General features: G+C 33.6%; 1 protein-coding gene across 1 annotated transcript in view; it reads right to left on the reverse strand.

Moving 5' to 3' along the window:
- Window positions 1–25,664, reverse strand: part of DPY19L2 (dpy-19 like 2) — a gene marked incomplete at both ends in the record, with an annotated part of 87,117 nt that overhangs the window by 56,281 nt on the left and 5,172 nt on the right. Inside the window, 7 exons of the mRNA XM_082846836.1 lie at window positions 1,761–1,860; window positions 4,115–4,206; window positions 5,922–5,979; window positions 10,638–10,731; window positions 13,392–13,512; window positions 20,956–21,093; window positions 25,504–25,591. Of these exons, the coding sequence (XP_082702962.1) occupies window positions 1,761–1,860; window positions 4,115–4,206; window positions 5,922–5,979; window positions 10,638–10,731; window positions 13,392–13,512; window positions 20,956–21,093; window positions 25,504–25,591 (691 nt within the window). The remainder of the gene's footprint in view (window positions 1–1,760; window positions 1,861–4,114; window positions 4,207–5,921; window positions 5,980–10,637; window positions 10,732–13,391; window positions 13,513–20,955; window positions 21,094–25,503; window positions 25,592–25,664) is intronic.

Raw genomic sequence — 25,664 nt, forward strand, 5'->3', positions numbered from 1 at the left:
CAAAGGAAATGAAAACAGAATATTGAAGAGATATCTACACATCTATGTTTACTGCAGCATTATGCACAATAACCAAGGTATGGAAACAACCTAAGTGTCCATCTACAGATGAATGGATAAAGAAGACATGCTACACACACATATATATATATATGTATATAAATATATATTTATATAAATATATATATATATATATATATAAATCCTGCCATTTGTGACAACACAGATGGACCTTGAAGGCATTATGCTAAGTGAGATAAGTCAGACAAAGACAAAAACTTTATTATATCACTTGTATGTGGAATCTAAAAAAGCCAAACTTGTAAAAACAGAGAGTAGAATGGTGATTAACAGGGGCTTGGGGGTGGGGGAATTAGAGAGATGTTGGACAAAGTATAAAACTTGCAACTAGAAGATGAATAAGTTCTGCAGTTCTAATGCATAGCATAGTTATTATAGTCAATACTGTATCATATAATTCAAAGTTGCTAAGCAACTAGATCTTAAACGTTCTCACCACAAGAATGAAATAATAATTATGTGACTTGATAGAGGTGTTAAATAACACTATGGTGTTAATCAGGGGATAATCATATTGCAATATAATAATGTATTGATACATTGTATATCTTAAACTTACAAAATGTTAATTACATCTCAAAAAAAAAGAAACAACAACAAGTAAAAGTATAGTATAACTTTTGAATGGATAGAAAATCATTAAGGCAATATCAAAATTACCGAAGGAGCTAAATTAATACATTTCCTTGCCAGGAAATGATGCACATTAGAAATCTATTCTACTATGTTGGCATATGCAAATAATGAAAACCACAGAAATTCTGTGTTTGTTATAGACCAAATATAAGGAAGTAAGGCAGAGAGAATACTCTTAACATGCTTTAAACATGCAGCATCAATTAAGTTGTGGTTATAACTTCATTCTTTGTAGACAATTGGCAGCACAAGGATTCTTGGCAGAATTTCTCACTGCCAATAAAGAACATCATTACATATTATCAGTGTTTGTTAGTTAGGTGGAAAGGAGTTCTAAAGAAAAATCATAGTAGGAAATTTCATCCAAATTGACCTTTTACTCTCTGCTTCCCCAGCTCAGTTTCTTGCTATTAGTTACTTAGTTGTTTGAAGAAACAGGATATGGCCTCAATTCACTGAATAATACCATGATTAAAGCTCTGAGAAATGGTGTCCAGTAAGATTCTGCTCTTCAGACAGAACAGCCAACATTTAGCTGGATTAGAAGCAGAAATCCCCTACCATGAAGAATCTAAGTGGCCCTTACCATGTTGCGCAGCTTGGCACCTAAAATGATTCCTCAGACAAAAGGAAAATCTACAGGAAGGTTTACAGAGATCATCTCAAATACCAACAGGAAAAATTATGGATTAAAATAAGAGGAAAAAGTCTTTTGCAGGTTTAATATCTGCCTAACTAACAAACACATTAACAGAAGGTAGATTTATATGAGTAAAAAAAAACACACATGTATATAAACTTTATAATTATTCCATATTTTGAAAATCTATTAGGGCACAAATATAATCACATTTAAAATTTCTCTGTAATGAAAAAGAATATAAAAAAAGAACGTATATATGTGTATAACTGAGTCACTTTGCTGTACAGCAGAAATTAGCACAATATTGTAAATCAACTATACTTCAATAAAATTTTTTTTTCCTATGGAAACAAGCAAGCACATCTTGCATTCAACTTAAATTAGTTTAAAATCATCTTACCTGTGTAAAAAGTATAAACTGAGCAAATTGCCAGGGAAGCATAAAAGCAACATTGGAAAGGCACAGTGCAATAAAATGCTTTTTACTATTGTTCGATGTCCTTAATGGAGAGAATTGACACCAGTAAGTTTTACTATAAAAGTAGCCTATCATTAAACTGAATGACTAGTTGCAAAATGCTAAAATCTATTGATCCCCTTACCTTTGATGTTAGACAACAAAATATAGTTAACTTTTAAAAGCTCATTAAGAAGAACTTAAAATATTTGGGTTATAAAAATGTTTATAATAAAACAAACAAAATTAGAGCTTTAAATAAAGTATTGTATCTAGTTTATCAGTAGGTATCTTAAACATATAGCACAGGGAATTCAAGTCATTATTTTGTAAACTTTTAATGGAGTATATAATCTGTAAAAATAATGAATCACTATTCTGTATACCTGAAACTAATAAAATATTGTAAATCAACTATATTCAACTAAAAATTTATTTTTCTTTAACTATGCATGACATTAGAAATTTAATACTCCAGCAAGAATGTCAGAAAGTAGAATCTGAACTGACCTTGCATACCTCGAGATATTTATACTACATGAGCAGCAATAACTTTCATATACCACCACTTTTATGTTTCAAAAAGCAATGAAGAAAAGTATAAGTGCTGGTGAAATAATAAGCTAACGACTATGAGAAAAACCTAAAGAGATTTTAAACAATGACTTTAAAGAAATAATTCTGGAATACAGTTAAACTAATGCATATTGAAGTTTAAACCGTCCATTCTGCAATCATGAGATTTATCAGTAACCAATACCTTTTATCACACAGATTTTATTACCTTTTAGAATATGAAAAAAAGAAATGCACGTATTTTGTGTAAATTATAAAACTGTAACTCTTCTTTTTATAAAGGTTGTATTGGATTTCCATAAATTCTTGTACTGTGGTATATACATTTTCAAAAGCAAAATTTTTAATGATCATATTGTTTAATAATATTATCACAAAATATATTCACTAAGTACTCAGTTATATTTATAAAATAAAAATTACTTTTGGCTAAGGAATGGAGTATAACACATGCACTCAAGGATACAATTCTAAATGTTCTAATTAACATATTTAATTCCATGAACTCTCTGATTGGTTAGACTAATATCACTTCAAAAACTAAAAATGGAAAATAAACCATCTTTCTAGAAATTTAACTGGGAATGAGTGGGGATAAATAGGCAGCTTCCTCTACCATAATCTTTGAGAGAAGATAAGGTTTAGAGCAAAGATATAGAAATCGGGATAAGGATCAGATTCCCAAATCCATATTCAATCCAAAAATAAACTTTCATGTAGGTTAACAAACCACAAGGTAGTCTGCACCTTTCTAGAGGTTGGTAGTCACGCCAGTATGCCTTTATTTACCTTCCTTAAGCTAACATATAAGGGCCTTAAATGTCTACATGGCAGTGTGCTAAGTGCTCCATGGTTAAAGAGATAAATGTGGCACGGTCTCTGTTTCCAGTGGCATTTTAATACATTAAGTGTATGTTTAGACATTTGTGTATGTATGCTTTATTAACAAATTTACAGTTTTAAGAAAGAAAGAAGACATGTACACAAATGATCTTAATATAGGCAAAATCTGATGGGTACTAGTAAGTGAACTACGAGTTTCTCTGGGAGTTTGGAGGGGACAGTGATCACTCTCTCAATAAGAGATCTCATGAACATTCTATGAACCTATCTCTATGGTAAAGTTATTTATAGTATTCTACTATTTATGTTTTTGTTGTTGTTCCTCAGACTTTTAAAATTTCTGAAATGCTTATAAAATTAATCCTAACCAAAAAATGTGTTCAGGAAAAACAGTTGAGATGAAACTTTGGCTGAGTTTCTAGAAACATCTGTAGTTCCGATATAGTCATAAACATATGAATATAGATACTCCTTATCTATCCAACCTAGCATTTCCCAAATTTATTTGTGCATAGAACACTTTTTTTTTTCATGCTTCATCAAAACCACAGGATGGACAACAATGAGTCAGAGTACATAAGCATTGAGGGAAAAAAGTAATACTTTCTCAAAAACCTTTGCATCTTTACCAAATATATATGAACACATACATATTGGTTTATTAAAACATAACAGTTATGTAAAACCTGTAGCCTAGACTCTTAAGTGGAAAACGATTTTTTACATAGCAATTTTAGATTCTTTTTAAACTGGACACACAATTTATTTTTGAAGTAATTTTTTAAAATAGAGTCCAAATTCAGTAATTATAACAATAGGTTGAAGTAATTTTGAGAAATTTACAATTTAGCTAGTTTCGTTTTATAAATAAAAATTACCTGAGAATCACAGTTAAGATGTACATCTGAAGTACAAGAAATGGATATGAAAAACTTTCCCGGAGAGGTGGTGTCCACATCACCCGAGTAGCCTGAAATCAATAAAATGCTTACCTCACTCTATGTTCCATTGCAATAAACACAATTAATTTAAAAAATCATGGGTGGGCTGGTTTTAGTAATTTTAATACTAGGCTCATTTATTTCTGGATACCTGGTATAGCTCCTCAGTTTTTGGAGTTCTCTTACAGCACATAGCCATTAGGTAGAGAGCCATTAACTAGCAAGTCCAGAAACAAGTGAAAGATAGATCAGGCCAAACGTAAGGACACTCGAAGGACAAACAAGATGATAGGGTTAGGAGCAGTGAGAATTCTGGGAAAGACAAACCAGATCCACATTCCAGCTCTTCAGTGATGACCCTGGGCAACCCAGGGCTTTGGGATTTATACATGCTCAGAAAAATATCTAAACAAATGTCACCTAGGGCATTCACAAACACCAAATGTTTACACATGACAAGTTAATGTGTATAGACACTCACTACAAGTAATTAAGACTGTCTCTGAATTTGCGAAATATACCTTTGAAAGAGTTAACTATAAATTTCTATAAACAACTAGAAGTATTTGGGATTCACTGATATGATGTATACAATGAAAGTATTAATTAAATTTTCATATAGACTTTAAAACTATTTCTAAAACATATGGGTGGGAATATTATAAAATTTTATATCAAGAATTCTGAAATTCTAGAAAGAATCTAAACTCTTACAACTTTGCAAGAGTCTTAAAATTTATTGCTCTTCTTCCAGGAAACCAAAATTGTAAACCTCGGAAGGTGAGTTACGGTATGTATAAGAAGGTCAACTCATAGTGTCAGTCATCTGGCATACTCAAAGAAAAGGTCTTGTGTTTATACTAATACACTGGTGACTGACAATGTATTTGTTTGCTTTAAGTTAATATATTTAAGATACTTATGTATAATTTTTATGATTCCCTTGTCTAACTGATTTTTTAAAATTAACCAAGTATCTACCTTTCCCAATAGTAATGGATAGAGACTTCCACCCTATATAATCTGTGCCATAACATACTACATATTTTGCTTCCAAAAACTAGCAGTCAGATTCTTCCACTTTTCTTGGCCATATCCTCAGCATCTAACACAGACTCTGGCACACATTTTGTACTTGATATTTTGTTGAATGAATCTATCATATTCTAAGTAAGTTTCCATGAACTCTTTTTAGGTGGACCATGTCTTATTGGGCTGAGTTAGTAAGTTAATTTGTATTTTGAATTCAGCATTTTGTGTAATTAAAAAGGCAGCATGATGTAACAGAAAGAAGTAAGGTTTTAGAGCCAGAAAGATGTAGAAGAGGAAACCCAGGTTCATCATGGTGTGAATGTGGAATCTTGAGTACGTAACTTATCCTCTCCAAATTTCAATTTCATATCTTCTACTGTGAGGATAACAGCCACCTCCCTAAAAATTTTGGTGGGAGTGAGATAATGTACATAAAGTGCCTAAACTCAACTAATATAGTACTTCCTTTTTCTATAAAATATATGTAACATATATATATTCTAAAACCAGGCAAGATAGCTCACACCATAAATTCTAATTATTATGTAAAAATGTGGATCAACATGATTAAAACATCAACTTACAACACAAGGTTCTTTAAAATACTGTCAAATCCTAAGTAATATACAATTAAATACTGTTTTGATGAATAAGTTTCCTTGTTCCTATGCCACCCCTTCTATTTGTACAAATTATTTTCTAGGAAACAAACCTCTCCATGGTTGAAAAAGTAGCATAATACTGTAATTAGACCTCCAAGTTGAGTCCCACTGTAAAAAAAAATGTATACAATCAAAATTCATGTAAAATATAGTGAGTTTTTCACAAAATTATCTTAGATTTTTAAAATGTCATAGTACTAAACCATATAAAATAACAGTAAAAATTTCAAAAGTACCCATGTAGTTGACGTTTTATTCTTGAATGTAAAAGCATACAAAGTGTACATACAAAGTAATCTGAATGTCATGAATTTTATATTTAAAATATTTTCTATGTAAAATATTATATGTGAACATAAAATAATTTTTAACGAACAGGCCAGCACTTTAGAGTTTATACTGTATTCTTTGAATATTCTGAGTGGAGGCAAATTTTTATCATTCCAAATTGGATTTCAGTGACTGAGAGATGAAGAGTCTAACAGTTTCATTTAGCGGTAACTGAACCATCTAAACTACTGCAAATATTCTTTTGTTGAGTCCCAAGAAACAATAATATAGAATACAAAACTGAGATCAAGGATGGCTGATTATTATCAAAGATTAAAAACCACTTCTTAAAGTTGCCTTTTCTTTAAAGTATTGTTCATCATTATATACACAGCTTCAGACTCGGAAGACAATAAATATTGGTTGAATGATTGAAAAAAGGAAAGAATGAGTTTAACAAAACAAGCAGAGGAAAGCCAATGGGAAGTAATTTACCTTTAACAGTTTTCACTAAGGGAAATTCAAAGGACGCACATCAGAAAAGAAGAAATTGAAAGGAGGAAGGTGTGAGAAGCAAGAACAAATGCTGCATATAGAAACTAGGAACATGTGGATAAATCTAAGGAAGATTTGACAACAAAAAATAACAGTGATGACTGCTGTGGAGGGGTACTAGAAGTACTAAATTATGGTAATAATTACAAGATGCTAGGGGCTGTTTTGAAGTAAAGTGTTCTGAAATTCCTTGTACTGATCAAAAAGAAGAGGAAAGATATCAATTAATTTTAGACTTGATCAAGTTAGATATGCATGTTAACATTTTATCATTAACCACCAAAAGAATAGAAATGGAATATCTACCTTCCAAGTTAGTGCCAGTACGGAAGGGTGGCCAAGGTAAGAAATAGAAAAATTTCCCCAAATCCCTATTTCTTTTGTTTCTCATATTCTCATATGCCATAGTTTCTAATCTCCTCACAGTTTTGGTGACACTTTTATAGCCAACATATGTTATATCTACATATCCTTCTTAAAGACTGGAGCCTAATAATGTATTTGATATTCTAGAACTGTGTAACCAATTTAGAGAAGACTTTCACCTTTTGGGTAGCTCTCCCAATGAAAAGTACTAACTTTTAAAATGTCTTAGTCTCGTGTAACATTTTCCATATTTGAAAAAAGCATAACAAATAAACTATTTTTTAAACTAGAACAATTTAAAGCCTGTTAACATAATCTAAAAGTCATCCTTTCCCTCAAAATACTGATGAGCTTATGTATTTTTCCTATCTGACACACATATAGAAAAGTACATAAAAATTTCTAGATAGCTTATAAAACACTTATAAAGTGGATATTCTTGTAACTACCATATATCATTGAAACAGAAAACTGATCACACCCTGAGACCTCACTTGCCACCTCTTAAGACAGCCACTATCCTGAGTTTTGTGATTACCAATATAACTGCTTCTATATACATATCATACTATCATTTAATCTGTGTTTAAACTTTATACAAATATAAGTATGCAGTATTTTTAAATTTTGTGCATGCCTTGATTCATTCAACATTATATTTGTAAGACTTTTCCACATTGATGTTTGTAGCTATAGTTCATTATCATTGTTGTACAGTATTTCACTGTATTAATAAACCTACAATGTGTACACTTCTCTGCTGAAGGACACTTAAGTTGTTTCTAGTTTGGAGCTAGTACAAACAATGCTGCTATGTTCTTGTATATATTTTCTGGTGTACATAAAAGAGTTTCTTAGGCATATTTACTTTAAATTGGAATTGCTGAGTTATAAGGTACGTGTATCTTCAAATTACTAGATAATGCACACCATTTTTCCAAAATAGCTGTACTAATTTATATATCCACCCACCAGGGTTAAAAGTTGCTTTTGTAAATCTAGTAGGTGTGAAATGGTATCTCATTGTGGTTTAAATTAGTCTTTTCCCCATAATTAATGATGGTGGTCAATTTTACATGTTTATTGGCAATCTGGAATTCTTCTGGGAAATGTCTATTCATAAATATTTTGTCCGATTTTCAGTTGGGTGGTCTATCTTCTTAGTCTTTGTCTATCCCCTAGAATATAAATTCCATGAGGACAGGGATTGTTTGTTTCGTTTTCCTAGCACCTAAAATAGTGCTCCCAGTCACAGTAGGCATTCAATAAATATTTGTCTAATTAATGAATGTAAGTCTGGATACCACATTGCATACATGCTTTGCAGTATCTTTTCCCAGCTTGTGGCTTATCTTTTCATTATATTATATCTTGAGGAACTTAAATTCTTTTCATCAAATTTATCAGTTTTTTTCTTCATGGCTGGACTTTTGTACCTTGTTTAAGAAATCCTTTCTTACCCCCAAGTTACTGATGATAATCTTCTATATAACATTTTAAACATTTTATAATTTTGTCTATCACATTTGAGTTTTTAATCCAACTAGTATTTGTTTTTCATAAGTTCTGACTCTGCTTTGTTCCATATGATCTCCCCATTATTTCAGCACCATTTATTGAGAAGCCTATCCTTACTCACTGATCTGTAATATCCACTTTGTCATATACCAGGTGTATATCAATGTACATTTCTGCTTCTGGGTTCTACTTTATTCCAGTGATCTACTTGTCTATCTCTATGCCAATATCACATTGTCTTATTTACATTAGCTTTATAATACAGAAATAATTAATGAAGCAAGTTCTCACATTTCCTTCAGGATTGTCTCAACTATTTTAGGCCCTGTGCATTTCTGAATAATTTTAAAATCAGCTTATCAAGGCCAACAATTTTATCAAGATCACAATTTTTCACTGATTCTGTGCTAGGATTTTTATTCTGAAAACTTCCAAAACCAAGGGGTATATATGTATTAATCTCTATAGAAACATAAACCTTATGAAAACTCAGTAATTGTTGAAAGATTAAATCTAGATTTTTCACTTTTAATGTTGCACAGTTCAAGAATAACATTGTAAAGAAATCTGATGATTCAGTTAAAAATGTATTCTGTTGTCAAAAACAAAATCTGACAGAAGTGTCTTAAATAATATGGATGCTTATTATATCATTCAACAAGAAAATAAAAGATAAGTGTCTGTTGGCATTGGTTCAGCAGCAGAAGGATGTTAAGGCAGACATATGAGGGCTTCCCTGGTGGCGCAGTGGTTGAGGGTCCACCTGCCAATGCAGGAGACAGGGGTTCGTGCCCCGGTCTGGGAGGATCCCACATGCCGTGGAGCAGCTGGGCCCGTGAGCCATGGCTGTTGAGCCTGCGCATCCAGAGCCTGTGCTCCGCAACAGGAGAAGCCACAACCGTGAGAGGTCGCGTACCACAAAAAACAAAAACAAAAACAATAAAACAAGTATGGTTTATGGCTAATATGTAAGTGAAAGATTCTCAAAAGACTATAGAATCTTTAGAAAGCACAGGAATAGAGGAACTGCAGGGTTTGTGAGAGGCCCACATACCGCAAAAAAAAAAAAAAGGCAGACATATGTGCTATGTTTATGGCCTTTTCCTCATGATCACAAAATGACTGCAATAGCTCCAGGTATCACATCCAGGTAAAAGCAGGAAAATAACAGAAAAGCGGCAGCTGAATCTAACCTTTTGTTAGAAAGGCAAATGCTTTCCTGGTGTAACCAAGTCTGATTTCACTTTCTTTTTCACCAGAAAAGCTAGCTCATATGGCTCTCCCAACATGCAATGGAGAGTGGGAAGCAGAATACACAATGGTCATAGTTAACTTCAACCTATCACCTGAAATTGGGCACCCTGCTACCCCAAACAAAATTGTGGTGCTGTTATCAAGAAAGATAGGCTATCAAATGTAAGTGTATGCTACAAGTGATATACATTTTCTTTTACTGCTTTCTTAATTTCACATGTACAGAGATGAAAATTAGAAATATTAATACTTTGCTACTAATGCCAACCAAAGATCCCCTCTAATGTTATAATAATTTTACACATGATCTAGAGGTATTTTCATTAAAATCTTTGTTCAGGAATCTTAATAAGCTTAAAAAATACCCCCATAAGGATAAAAGACAGGCCTTTAAGATATTGTTTTAGTGACAGCTCTAGCTTTTGGCTGCATATTTGGCTCAGCTTCTGAAAAAAATAAATTCTAAAGGTTTCCTACTATTAGTCAATTAATCTTGTTATTTATCCTTTTAATTAATTAATTAATTAATTATTTTTGTACACGGGCCTCTCACTGTTGTGTCCTCTCCCGTTGCGGAGCACAGGCTCTGGACACACAGGCTCAGCAGCCATGGCTCACGGGCCCAGCCACTCCGCGCCATGTGGGATCCTCCCGGACTGGGGCACGAACCCGTGTCCCCTGCATTGGCAGGCGGACTCTCAACCACTGCGCCACCAGGGAAGCCCTATCCTTTTAATTTAATCAACAAATGTCAGAAAGTCCTTATTATCCCACTGAAAGATCTTTTAATACAGTAGTCTTACCTCAAGTATGCACCATATATGAAGAACAATCCCATCATTATTCCATTTAAAATAAAAATCACACCAACATAAAAGCAAGCAGGGTCTCCCAATCCTTTAAAAAGACACAGATTATTCAGTATTTAATGAATAAATTACTATACAGTAATTGGGCATAATTATCTCAATGCTTTGTAATCAAGAGCTAGTGAATTTGCTGAAAGCTTTGCTGCTCAGACTGCTGCTCTATTTAATAGTTACATTAGTACTTTCCCCATCCATGAGGCATTATTAGTTACATTTATACTTTTCCCTATTGAAGTGTTGTTATAGTGTAATGATTAGTTGGTGCTTCATTTTATTTAGGTGATGCTGCTATTGTTCCGTATCTAGAACTGTCTGTAGAGCCATTTGATAAATTACAAGCGAAAATCCATTGCATTAATTTTATCTTTTGCTAGGCTCTAGGATGAGTAAAATACGGCCCCTGACTTCAAGGAGCAGCTTTAGTCTGTATGGGATAAATTAATCCATTATCATGTATAGCCAGGACCTTAATACTTAATATATCCTGTGTATAAGACAATACATATATATATATACTAACACACACACATAATCTACTAGGTACTTTGCAATCATCATCTCACATAATACTCAGAACAAATCTTTGAAATTACTTGGTATGAAAATACGTTTTTTAATGGTTGAGAAAACAACACAGAAAACTTAAGTAACTTGTCAAAAGTTATTTAGCTGTAACTGGTGGAGCCAGGATCTAAAGACTGGCCTTTCTGATTTCTTCTTCTTCTCTGATCATTCCTTTTCAGTCTGTCCTAGTAACTTCTCATCCTTTTACACCACCCCCCTTCAATGTTGGACCACCTTAGGCTCTGTCATATACCTTCTTCTTTTCTCAGTCTGTATATTCTCCTTAAAGAAATTCTTCCAGTTCCATGGTTCCAATTATCATCTATATACAGATGACTCCAAGTGTACCTTCAGATGAGAACTTTCTTCTTATTCCTATAGGTATGTATACACAGGTAGCCTCTTGACATCTACACTTTGGGGTTTCTCAGGTACCTCGAATTAATAGCAATTCAAACCTGCTACTTTTAAAAATGTTTCTTACTACTTTGAATGGAGGGACTCAATTAAGCCAGAAACCCAACAGTGTTACATAAATTCATTCTCCTTCCCCTTCCCCATCAAACAATTACCAAATCTTGTCGTTTCTCCTTCCAGCTATCTCTCAGATCCATTCATTTTCCAGTTACCTTTCCTGCAATCACTTGCTGAGAGCAAAATAGTTTCCTACCTGGCCTCACTGAATTCACTTTTGTCCTTTACTAGTGTCTTTTCCATGTAACTGCCAAAATTGTGTTTTGAAAATAAAAATCTGTCAAAAGTCTTCAATGAATACACATAAAATCCTTAACTAGTAAATGGTCCTTCATTATCGGACCCTTGCTTACATTCTAAGCATCATTTCACACCATGTTTTCTTCTCTATCTCTCTGCTCTAGGAAATCTAGCTTTCTTTCAGTTCTCCCTTGCCTCAGGACTTTGGAAAATTATGGTTCCTATTCTTGAAACACTTCCCCTAACCTCAGCAATCTTATTTTCCTATTTGTAACATCCACCACAGTTGTAACCGCTAACATCCCTCTTATGTTGCAAATTCTATGAGGGTAAGGCCCCATGTTTACCCAGTTTATCTTGGGGTCCCAAGTGCCAACACTAACCTATAACTTAGTGGCAACTTAATAAATACCATATATGTATATATATAAGGTGATTTTTTCCCATCCCTCAGAAAAGTTTATACCCTATAAGCTGGTTCAGGCAGTCGCTCAATTCCTTTAGTTTGTACAAAAAAAAAAAAAAAAACAGTCTAATTGCCCTCAAATATCTTCTACCAATGCTGCTTTAGACCATGGTTATAAAGACCATCTGAGGGAATCAGTAAAAATGTAAGGGAAACATGGCAATACAAATTTAGGATATATTCTGAGAACTGAATGTTACTATACACAAGTCAACAAAAATATATTTATAAAACATAATGTTCTAGAGAATATGAAGAAATAAAGAAAAAACAACTATGTGTTATGCAAGTAGATACATGTGATTTCAAATAAGAGTTTCAAGGAACAGCATCATGCTAAGATTGTAACAGTGCTAAACTGCAAACATCTTAAATGGAAGTGACAATCACAGATCCTGGAAAACTGTTAGATGATTCGAAAAGCAGTTCTTTGACAAAGATACTGATGTAGAAGATGTATATGAAGAGTTTGATTAGAACTATTCATGGACTGTGAGAGCACAAAAACAGCAGAATTTCTAAAGTAATCTATTATATATCTGATTTTTAAATATTTATGCATAACTAAATTTTTACATTAACTATTTATGTTAACTATTACAGGTAGAACTGTGACTATTTAATCTACATCCCCCAAATTTATATATTCAAGCCACCCCAGAGCTTTTTTTGTACCTTCTGAAATGGAGGAATGACTTATAATCAGTGTGGCCTTACACTGGAGCATATTAATACTCAAATTAAATTCCAAATTAACACTCTTATTAGCAAGTACATTGTCTTCTCAGAAAATTAAAGGGTAAATACACTTTTAGGTGAATCAGTTCTAGACTGTTTTTAAAGAAAAAAATCACAGTAGTTTATAGTAATTCTTAAAGGAGTCATAACATTACGTTTATGTAAACATTAATGACAATACAACAGCATTTTAGGAAGAAACATGCCTTCACAGCTTTGAACTTCATTTAGAGGTTCTACTCTGGTCACATTCCAGCAGGTCTTTGTTTCCAGCCCAAATAAATTCATTATTCCCATAAATGTGCGATACCAGAAGGCTATAATCACCTACAAAAGATAAAATCAAAAAGATAATGAAGAAAAATTCAATATCTTCTTAATAATAATTTTTCCAAAATACCATTTTATGATGGTTGCCTTTAACATTATAAACTTCGATGAATTTATTTAAATCATTTCATGTGGGAAACAATCATTTAAAATTTTATACACACACACTATCAACTAAAGTTATGTATTACTGAGTAACGCACATCTACAAAATTCATGTTGTGATCAACATCTCTGTAATATACTCTTGTAATCAACTCTAACATAATTAATAGTAGCTGTAAAATCAAGCATGAAGTACATAATTATGATAATTAATAGCAAAATACAAAGATTTACAGAAGTATTTTGTAACACTTCCCTTAGGTCCTTGAACTTATTTTCTTCATAGTCTAAACCAACTCATAGTCTATAAAACCAACTGCACATGGAATAACAGCTCCTGTGCCCATTAAAACTCTGACCAAGCAGATTTAATTAACCAGTACTTCCCAACCTGAAATCTACTTTAAAAAGTTTAGGGCTTCCCTGGTGGCGCAGTGGTTGAGAATCTGCCTGCCAATGCAGGGGACACAGGTTCGAGCCCTGGTCTGGGAAGATCCCACATGCCACGGAGCAACTAGGTCCGTGAGCCACAACTACTGAGCCTGCGCGTCTGGAGCCTGTGCTCCGCAACAGGAGAGGCCGCGACAGTGAGAGGCCCGCGCACCGCGATGAAGAGTGGCCCCCGCTCGCCGCAACTAGAGAAAGCCCTCGCACGGAAACGAAGACCCAACACAGCCAAAAATAAATAAATAAATATTAAAAAAAAAAAAAGTTTAAAGACAAGGGAAAATAGCAACAAAAAAATTACAGACAAAATGCTCATGCCTGGGAGATTTTTTAATAAATAATTTTATAGATTTGGGAAAAATAATGCAAAATCATTGGGGAAAAAAGTTAAAAAAAAGTAAAGAGGAGTTCAAAGGGAAACTAAAAATAACCTAGAACTAACTACTTTTACTATTTTGGTGACCATCCTTCCAGTCTCTCCCTAGGCATAAGAAACATGTAGCTAGAGTTATTCATTATGTAATATTATGTATTATAAGATGTTAATGTAATATACATCACTAAACAATGTCATAAACATCTTTTCATATATAATATTATTTACGATTTTATCACTTAATTTTATAAGATGACATTCTGTTTAAACTTATAACTTCTATTCTTGTGTATTTTTCATACATGTACAAAAAATTTCCACATTAAATGTATGTGCAAATTCTAGAATTATACTCCTTTCTGAGATGTCGTTTAATATAGTAGAAAAGCATGACTTTGAAGTCAAAATAGAACAAAAAATTCTGACTCTACAAGGTATGGTTTCTACGGTGTGAAGTAATCCTTCAACCTCTGAACCTCAGTCACCTCATCTGTTAAATGAGGTTAATATCAATAATAACCGTATTACAAGAGTGATTGGAGATTAGAGCTTATATATATAAGTACTGGCATATAGTAAGCATTAAATGCTTTTGTCTTTACAAAATACATTGTTTCAAACTTACACTTTTAGGTGAGAAATTAATTTCATCTTTAGATGAGAAATTAATCTTGTGAACACAAAGTATGGACATTTACTTCAACACTTAAGTACTATATAAGGTCGCAAGCAAATGTAAATCTGCATATTGTATCTATGCAATATGAAAATAAGACTGGACGAGTCCTTGTTGCCTGTCATTTACATGCTTTCAAGTTTTGAAAACAAATGAACTACATTACCATGATTACTTTTTCAAAGCATCAAAGAAGCTGAAAACTGCAAATTATTCAATAAATATTTTTAATAAGTAAAAAGAAAAAAATTAGCTAATGTTTTAGAGACCATACTGTTTGAAACTAGTGGAACAAGAAACAGAGATGTAACGACAAAAAGTTCCAAAAGTAATCAAAAACTAAAAATAATACTTAACAAACACTGGAAAAAATGGGCCTAGTTTAATAAGCTAAGTCCTTATCTTATATACACAGAGTAAGTGAATGTTAACTAAAGTTGAAGATTCAACAAATAGTTTTTTTTTTCTTTTTGATTTTTCCATTTACACTAGAATTAGACAGATAATCATTAGAGGAAATATGGTCAGACTGCCTTTGAAAAGTAAGCCGGGATATAGAGAAAGCTGCTGCAGAAAACTGCTTCTTTCATCTTAGATCTTAGGTAGGTCTATACTATACAATTGTTACTACTACAAATTACATTGAAAAGTACTTATAGAAATTAAAAGAAAAAAAGAAAGAAATTTGGGAAACCCTTAAGTACTCTGAAATTAAATAACAATATTTAAGTATCCAATGGATCAAAGGAGAAATCACATGGGAAATTAGAAAATCACTTAAACTAAATGAAAATGAAAAAAAAGTCAACATTTAAATAATGTAAATTTCCTATTCCTACAAGTACAACTAGAACTCCTGTGAATAATATAAATCAAACACAAGAAGACCCTTAAAGGTAGAGAAAAGAGGCAAACTAGATAGGAATGTCAGGGCCCAAGGAATGACATGGTAATAGGTTCCCTGGACTTTCCCTTTGCTTTGTTTTCTCAGGTTTGGAGTTAAAGATATTTTGATACTTGATACCAAAACCAACGAAGAAAGTACCAAAAAATTAAACCACATACTAATACCCCTTATAAAGACAGACGTTAACAAACCCTAACAAAATATTAGTAAATAGATTTCAGCAATATACTAAAATAATTATATGCCATGATCAGATGGGGTTTATTCCAGGGATGCAAGACTATTTCAGTATGAAAAAATGAATGTACTCCATCATATTAATGGAACAAAGAAGATAAATTCCATGATCATATCAATTGGTGCAGAAAAAGCATTAGAAAAAATTCAATACCCATTCTGATAAGAACTTACAGAAAAAACTAGGAATAAGAGAGGAACTACCTCAATCTTATAAAGGTCATGTGCAAAAAAACTTACAGCTAACTTTATGCTTAATGGTTTGAGACTGAATGCTTTTTCCCTAAGATCAAGAATGAGGCCTGGGGCTTCCCTGGTGGCGCAGTGGTTGAGAGTCCGCCTGCCGATGCAGGGGACACGGGTTCATGCCCCGGTCCGGGAAGATCCCACATGCCGCAGAGCGGCTGGGCCCGTGAGCCATGGCTGTTGAGCCTGTGCGTCCGGAGCCTGTGCTCCACAATGGGAGAGGCCACTACAGTGAGAGGCCCGTGTACCAAAAAAAAAAAAAAAAGAATGAGGTCTAGATGTCCACATTCACCAGTCTTAATAAACATAGTACTGAAAGTTCTAGCCAGTGCAATAAGGTAAATAAGAGAAATAACAGACATACAGATTAAAAGAAAAAAATAATACTCTATTTGCATATTAAATGCCTCACTATGTAGAAAAATCCCAACATATGTGTAAAAAAAAAAATACTCCTAGAACTAATAATTGAATTCAGCAAGATTGCAGGGTAAAAGATAAACATACCAAAAAAATCAACTGTATTTCCATGTAACAATGAACATGTGGGCATCAATATTAAAAATATAATCCCCTTTATCATCATTTAAAAAAACATGAAATACTTAGGCGTATATTTATCAAAACACATACAAGACTCGTATGCTGAAAACTACACAATGCTTTTGAAAGAAACCAAAGAATACCTAAATAAACAAGCGACACACCATGTTCATGAATTAGAAGACTCAATAGCAAAGAGGTCAGTTCTCCTCAAATTTATTTACATGTTTAATGTAATTCTTATTAAAGTATCAATAGAATTAGATATAGAAAACATTATTGTTAAATACACATTAAAAGGCACATGAACTAGCTAAACCAATTTTGAAAAAGAATGAAGTGAGAGAAATCAGTTTACCTAATCCAAGACTTACTGTATAGGTACATTAAATCAAGACTATATGGTACTGGCAGAGGGATAGACACATAAATCAATGGAAGAGAGAAGGGAACCCAGAAATAAACCCATAGAAATATGCCTAATTTATTGTCACATAGGTGCAAAAGCAATTCAATGAAGAAAAGATAGCCCTTTCAACAAGTGGTATGGAAACTACTGGACATCCATAGGTAAAAAACAACAACAACATAACCTTTACCCAAGTCTCATGTCTCACGTCACATAAAGAAATTAATTCAAAATGAAATGGATCACAGATAGAATTCTAATTGCTTTTAGAAAAAAACGTAGAAAATATTTAGCATCTAGGGCTAGGCAAAGAATTCTTAGACTTGACACCAAAAGCACAATCCACAAGAAGAAAAATTGCTAAACTGGACTCCATTAAAATTTAAAAATTGTCTTATGCAAAAGACTCTACTTAAGAGGATGAAAAAACAAGGTATAGACCGGGAGAAAATATTTGCAAACCACATACCTGGCAAAGAAGTAGTACCTAGAATATATAAAGAACATCCTAAGATTCAACATTAAAAAAAAAAAACCCAATTAGAAAATTAGCAAAAGACATGAAGACACATTTCACTGAAGAGGGTATATAGCTAGCTAATAAACACAAAAAAGGAGCGTTCAACAACATTAGTCATTAGGGAAATGCACATTAAAACCACAATGATAAATCACTACATTCTGATAAATCAGAATCATTAAAATAAAAAGTAGTGACAACACCAAATGCTGGAGACCCTGTGGAGAAAGTGAATCACTTATACATTCCTGGTAGAAATGTAAAATTGCATAACCACTCTGGAAAACAGTTTGGCAGTTTCTTATGGTTTGTTCCTTTTTTATTGCTGAATTGTATTCCTGGTATGAGTGTACCACAGTTTCTTTAACCATTCACATGTCAAAGGACATCTGTGTTGTTTGCAGTTTTGTGCTACAATGTATAAAGCTACAATAAATGTGTATAGGTTTTTGTGTGAATATAAATTTTAATTTCTCTGGGATAAATGTCCTGGAGTACAACTGCTGGATTATATGGTTTACATCTGTAATTTAAAAACTGGAAATAATTTAATATCCATAATAGGGAAATATACAAATAATTTTGGAATTCATAAAATGGTTAAAATTAAAGAAAAATAAATATGTACATACATTTTCAAAAATTCCAAAATAAAATACTGAGGAAAAAGTTGTAGAGTGATATGTTCAGTATGAGAACACTTATGTGAAATTACAAAAACACATAAAACAATCCTTGAAAAAAGAACTGGATGGATATACACATCAAATTCATGATAATGATGCTTGTGAGAATGGGAAAGGAACAAACTTAACTGGGAAGCAGAACAAAGATGACTTTAACTGTATTTATAATGCTTTATTTATTTTAAAATATCAGAAGCAAAAATGATAAAAGAATAGCACTTATTTATTGTAGGTGGTTGACCACACATATTTGCACATTATTCTCTAGCTTCTGCAATTTTAAACATTTAAAATCAAAATAATAATTTTTAAAAGCTATAAAATATGAAGAAAGAAATAAAAAGCTAGACTTTTTAACTAATCTGCTGGATTCTGAGATAACTCAAAAGTAGTTCTTACCACGCTGTCAAGTCAGCATTTATCTTCAGAGTTCACAAACTGAATCTACTATTTTTTTTCTTCTTTTTTCCAATTTCTAGAATTTGAAGACTATCATAAAGTTCATACTTTTTTTAGTATTGGGAAGTATTCATAGATTTCTAGCTATATAACTAAATAAATCTTGCCTTATTAATGTATCCCCAAGGTCACTATTCTACTCGTCACTGTCATCGTCCCTTCATGTGATCAGTATACCCATCTACACGGTCTCTAAAGCCAACAGATGCAACGGCCAAAGGATTAATCTCCAAAATATACAAACAGTTCATGCAGCTCAATATTAAAAAACAAACAACCCAATCAAAAAAATGGGCTGGAGGCCTAAACAGACATTTCTCCAAAGAAGACATACAGATGGCCAACAAACACATGAAAAAATGCTCAACATCACTAATTATTAGAAAATGCAAATCAAAACTACAATGAGATATCACCTCACACCAGTCAGAATGGGCATCATCAAAAAATCTACAAACAATAAATGCTGGAGAAGGTTTGGAGAAAAGGGAACCCTCTTGCACTGTTGGTGGGAATGTAAATTGATACAGCCACTGTGGAGAACAGTATGGAGGCTCCTTAAGAAACTAAAAATAGAACTACCATATGACCCAGCAATCTCACTACTGGGCATATACCCTGAGAAAACCGTAATTCAAAAAGAGTCATGCACCACAATGCTCACTGCAGCACTATTTACAATAGTCAGGACGTGGAAGCAACCTAGGTATCCATCGACAGATGAATGGATAAAGAAGATGTGGTACATGTGTACAATGGAATATTACTCAGCCATAAAAAGGAACGAATTGGGTCATTTGTAGAGACATGGATGGATCTAGAGACTGTCATACAGAGTGAAGCAAGTCAGAGAGAGAAAAACGAATATTGTATATTAACGCATATATGAGGAATCTGAAAATATTGGTATAGACAATCTTATTTACAAAGCAGAAAAAGAGACACAGATGTAGAGGACAAATGTATGGAGACCAAGGGGGAAAAGGGTGGGTGGGATGAACTGGGAGGTTGGGACTGATATATATACTATTGATACTATGTATAAAATAGATAACTAATGAGAACCTACTGTATAGCATAGGGAACTCTATGCAGTGCTATGTGGTGACCTAAATGGGAAGGAAATCCGAAAAAGAAGGGATACATGTATACGTATAGCTGACTCACTTTGCTGTACAGTAGAAACTAATACAACATTGTAAAGCAACTATACTCCAATAAAAACTTTTTAAAAAGAAGCTATTGTACTTATATTTGTATCTATTTTGCTTTTGCCCTGATGTTACTTTTATCAAATCATTCATTTATTTCATTTTATAAATCAAGGAGTAGGTAATTTGATGAATACTGATTAAAGAATGCTTCAATAATATCTTCCCACAGCGTTTTCTCTGCTGATGTTTTATAATATATGGTCTTTGTAAATACTGCAGTAGCCATGTACTGCTTTTCACCAAGACTTGCTTGGGGAAAAGAAGAGGAATTTAACAGGATATATTTTTGCTAGAATTAGAAAATAATAGATTGAGGTTTTAAAAAAAATAAAGCCAACAGATCATCTCCCTCGAGAATCCTTCTTGGCTCCTTCCCATTTGGCCTATTACACTAGTCATTAATTCCATACTAAGGTTCTATTCTTTAAGTTGTGAGCATAATTTCTGGGGCTTTTAAATTTAGGACAGGAACTTTTGATACACTGCTCAACTATAAGGACACATACAATCAATAAACTTTAAAATCCCCTCCTTCCTATAACATCATTGTGCTTACTATTTTTATCTGATAAAGAAGAATCCCTCTACAAATATTTGTTCCCAAATATTGCTTACCTCTGGATAAAGATGGAAGCGTTTCACTGTATTAATTGCAAGGGGATATTCAGTAAGCTTGTCATTCATAATCATCCATAGTCCTTCCAAAAATGAAGGTGCTTCGATAATGGTTTTGAAGTAGGAATAATAAAGTCCCTTTAAAAAAGTACAAATTGTTAATGTAAGTAAAATTTGAAAATATTTATTTTTATAACTCTTTTTAGAACAAATTTACTCTGAAAAAAAGAAAAGGATAGATAATAAGACTACCTAATTTCTCCTCGCTAGTGCATTCTTGGATGCAAAAAAGGCATACATTTTCAGGTTACCACTATAATATTCTTTCATATTTTCTGTAGGTTTGAAAAAGAGTTAAAGGGATGGTTAAACATTTTAAGGAGCTTTTCTAACCACACCTTAAAATATGTAAACAATGTATTTTTAATTTTACCAAGCCTGATTTTACCCCCACATTATGAGATGCCTAGAAGTTGAGATCTGATGATTCTGGCACAAACAGATGACTTCATGTCCTTGTACGTGTAGAACTTTGCATAGAGAAAATTACTTCTTTTTCTCCAACTCTTAAGAAATAATAGTGACTACAAGAGCATTAGATGCAACTTTGTGCTTTCATCTTACTTCCTAGTTCCATCTATTGGCTCTGCACAAAGTGAAAGCTAACTAAATGTGAACCGACTATTGTTAATGACACAAATGCTGTGTCCTAAAAAAAGGATTACTTTAGTGCATTATTCCAGCATGTGGAATAATGATTTTATTAGGTTACTAAAAGTGCTGTTTAAATTCCAAAGATTAACAAAAGCATGTTGTTTCATATTACTTCCTCATCAATTTCCTGCCTTCCTTCCTAAAAAATAAAGGGCCACATAGTTTGTAATACACGCTCCCTCAAAAAAACATTAAAAGCAATTTTCAACCCCACACTCATTCCTGCTTCATACAACTATAGGTACTTTATTTTTGATAGACTAAGCAACACTAGTGACTATTAAAATTAAAGATCTGGGGGGCTTCCCTGGTGGCGCAGTGGTTAAGAATCTGCCTGCCAATGCAGGGGACACGGGTTCGAACCCTGGTCCGGGAAGATTCCACATGCCACGGAGCAACTAAGCCCGTGCGCCACAACTACTAAGCCTGCGCTCTAGAGCCAATGAGCCACAACTACTGAAGCCTGGGCGCCTAGAGCCCATGCTCCACAACAAGAGAAGCCACCGCAATGAGAAGCCCACGCACTGCAATGAAGATCTCTGCAACTAGAGAAAACCCACACGCAGCAATGAAGACCCAACACAGCCAAAAATAAAAATAAATAATTTTTTTAAAAAGTATAAAAAAATTAAAGATGTTTTAGCTGATGTCTGAAAAAGCATTTACTCATAATTTTGATTAGTAAAATAAGTTCATTTAAGGATCTTTCCCTTTTCTTATGAGAAAAACAAGGCAATACTACAATGAAAAGATATTTAATATGCATGTCTATACTTAAAAACATATAAATTTTTATTAATAACAGTTATTATTTTTGGGCCAGGTACTGTGCTATGTGCTTCATTCATTTTCATCTTCCTTCATTTTCAGTAAAACCCTGTAAGGCTGGCATTATTCCCAGTTAACAGATGAGACTGAGAATCAAAGTTAACTTACTAGCCATTACGCAAGAAAGCACAGAACTGCTATCTGAATCTAGTGATCTGTCATCAAAGCCCAGACTCTGCCACAGCTATGCTCTTTATTTAATATTTTATATCCTGTCTTTGGAAATAATACCTATAATAAAAATTCAAATGCCATACAAATGCTAACACACCCAATTCTTCAAAGCTTTAAGTGGCTATACGGTGAGACTTAAAAAGCAATGGCTGAGATACCTAGAGTAGGCAGTTTTATAGAGACAGGAAGTAGAATAGAGGTCACCAAGCAGCTAGGTGAGGAGTGAGTGTGAGTGGGGAGTTAAGTGTTTAGCAGGTACAGTCTGTTTGGGATAATAAAGCTCTGGAGATGGATGGTGGTGATGGTTGCACAACTATATAAGTGTATTTAATGCCACAGAACTGTATACTTCAAAATAATTGAAATGGTAAATTTTGCTAATTTTTTTAATTAAATTTTTTTATTTTAATTTAGCCACAATTAAAACCAAAAAACAAAAGTAGTAGCTAAACAGTCAGGAGGGCCAGTTTCAATTCTTCTCTTGGCCCCTAACTAGCTGATCTGGAAGACAGCCCTGGTCTCTCTTAATTGTAAATTTCTGCAATTCTGGCATTCTTTTTCCCATTTAACCCACGTAACAATTATGTGAAATACATATGGTAGATAGATTATCTCCATTTTATAGATTAGATGTCTAAAAAACAGAAAGCATTATATCAAAAGTTGTCTCTTAAAAGAAATCATCTTGAAATCAAGAGAGCTAAAAAAAAATTTAAAGAGCCAGATAAAACACGGGGTCTCCCAACTCCACCCTAAGAGAAAACAATTTCTGATCATTTTGGTAGCCCTGTATCACTTTTTTTTTATTTATTTTTTTGCGGTACACGGGCCTCTCACTGTTGTGGCCTCTCCCGTTGAGGAGCACAGGCTCCGGACGCACAGGCTCAGCGCCCATGGCTCACGGGCCCAGCCGCTCTGCAGCATGTGGGATCTTCCCGGACTGGGGCACGAACTCGTGTCCCCTGTATCGGTAGGCAGACTCTCAACCACTGCGCCACCAGGGAAGCCCCCTGTATCACTTCTTAAACCTTGTCTTTGTTTTCCTTCTTTCTCAGCTATTATAATTGATCTTTATTATCTTAAAAAGGAGTCTGCCTTAGGAGAGGAGGAGAATGAGGTAAAAGAAAAAGAATCCTGAAACACTTTTTTTGTTATATGTTTTATTTTTTAGATTCCATACATAAGTGATAAAATAGAGTATCTGTCTTTCTCTGACTTATTTCACTAAGCATAATACTCTCTAGGACTACCCATGTTATTGCAAATGGCAGAATTTCATTCTTTTTTATGGTTAATATCCCACTGCATATATATGTATATATTACATCTTCTTTTATCTATTCAACTCTTGATGGACACTTGGGTTGCTTCCATATCGTGGCTATTGTAAATAATGCTGCCATGAACATTGGGGTGCATGTATCTTTTCAAATCAGTATTTTTGGGGTTTTTTGGATATGTGCCCAGGAGTGGAATTCCCGGATCATATGGTAGTTCTATTTTTAGGTGTTTTGTTGTTTTTTTTTTTTTTTTTTTGCGGTACGCGGGCCTCTCACTGTTGTGGCCTCTCCCGTTGTGGAGCACAGGCTCCGGATGTGCAGGCTCAGCGGCCATGGCTCACAGGCCCAGCTGCTCCGCGGCATGTGGGATCTTCCCGGACCAGGGCACGAACCCGTGTCCCCTGCATTGGCAGGTGGGCTCTCAACCACTGCGCCACCAGGGAAGCCCGATTTTTAGTTTTTTGAGGAATCTCCATAATGGCTGCACTGATTTACATTCCCACCAACAGTGTACAAGGGTTCCCTTTTCTCCACATCTTCAGCAACATTTGTTACCTGTACACTTTTTGATGGCAGCCAGTCTGACAAGTGTGAGGTGATATCTCATTGTGGTTTTGATCTGCACTTCTCTAATAATTAGTGATGTTGAGCATCTTTTCATGTGCCTGTTAGCCATTTGTATGTATTCTTTGGAAAACGTCTATTCAGGTCTTCTGTCAATTTTTTTAACTTTTTCTTTTATATTGAGTTGTATGAGTTGTTTATGTATTTTGGATATTAACCCCTTATCAGTCATAGCATTTGAAAATATTTTCTCCCATTCAGTAGGCTGTCTTTAAGTTTTGTGGATGGTTTCCTTTGCTTTGCAAAAGCTTTTAGGTTTAACTAGACTCTATTTGTTTGTTTTTACTTTTATTTCTTTTGCCTTAGGAGACAGAGTCAAAAAAAATATTGCTACAATTTATGTCAAAGAGTGTTCTGCCTATGTTCTCTTCTAGGAGTTTTATGGTTTCAGGTCTTACATTTAGGTCTTTAATCCATTTTGAGTTTATTTTTGTTTATGGTGTGAGGACTAAAACACTTTTTTATTTAAATAATAAACCTACAGGCCAGATTTCAAAAACAAACCTATGGTTACCTAAGGGGAAAAGTGGGGTGGGGAGAGATAAACTAGGAACCTGGGATTAACATACACACATTACTATATATAAAATAGATAACCAACAAGGACCTACTGTATAGCACAGAGAACTCTACTCATATTCTGTAATAATCTACATGGGTAAAGAATCTCAAAAAGAATGAATATATGTATACATATAACTGAATCAGTTTGCTGTACACCTGAAACTAACACAACATTGTAAATCAACTATATTCCAATAAAAATTTTTTTTAAAAACAGCAAAAATAAAACAAAATAAACCTATAGGCTATAGCTTGAGAAACAGTGCAATTCACCAAAAATTCATTTCAGTTCCTAATAAGTTTCCACCTTATAGTCTCACTATTCTTAAACTACAAATGAATTCATTAGAAGAAAGAACCTAACCATTTCAGTGCGAAAAGTCATCTCCCGTTCCAAGGATGAGAGGTGAGAAAAATGACGATCATTTTCAAAAAGTGTTATTAAATGTATCCTAGAAGAAAAATAACATGTTTCAAAAACAGCACTAAAATAACTATTATAAACAAAGTATGAAAGCCATAAAA

Source organism: Leucopleurus acutus (assembly GCF_964270905.1).
Source record: "Leucopleurus acutus genome assembly, chromosome: 9".
In the NCBI taxonomy this organism is placed as follows: Eukaryota; Metazoa; Chordata; class Mammalia; order Artiodactyla; family Delphinidae; genus Leucopleurus; species Leucopleurus acutus.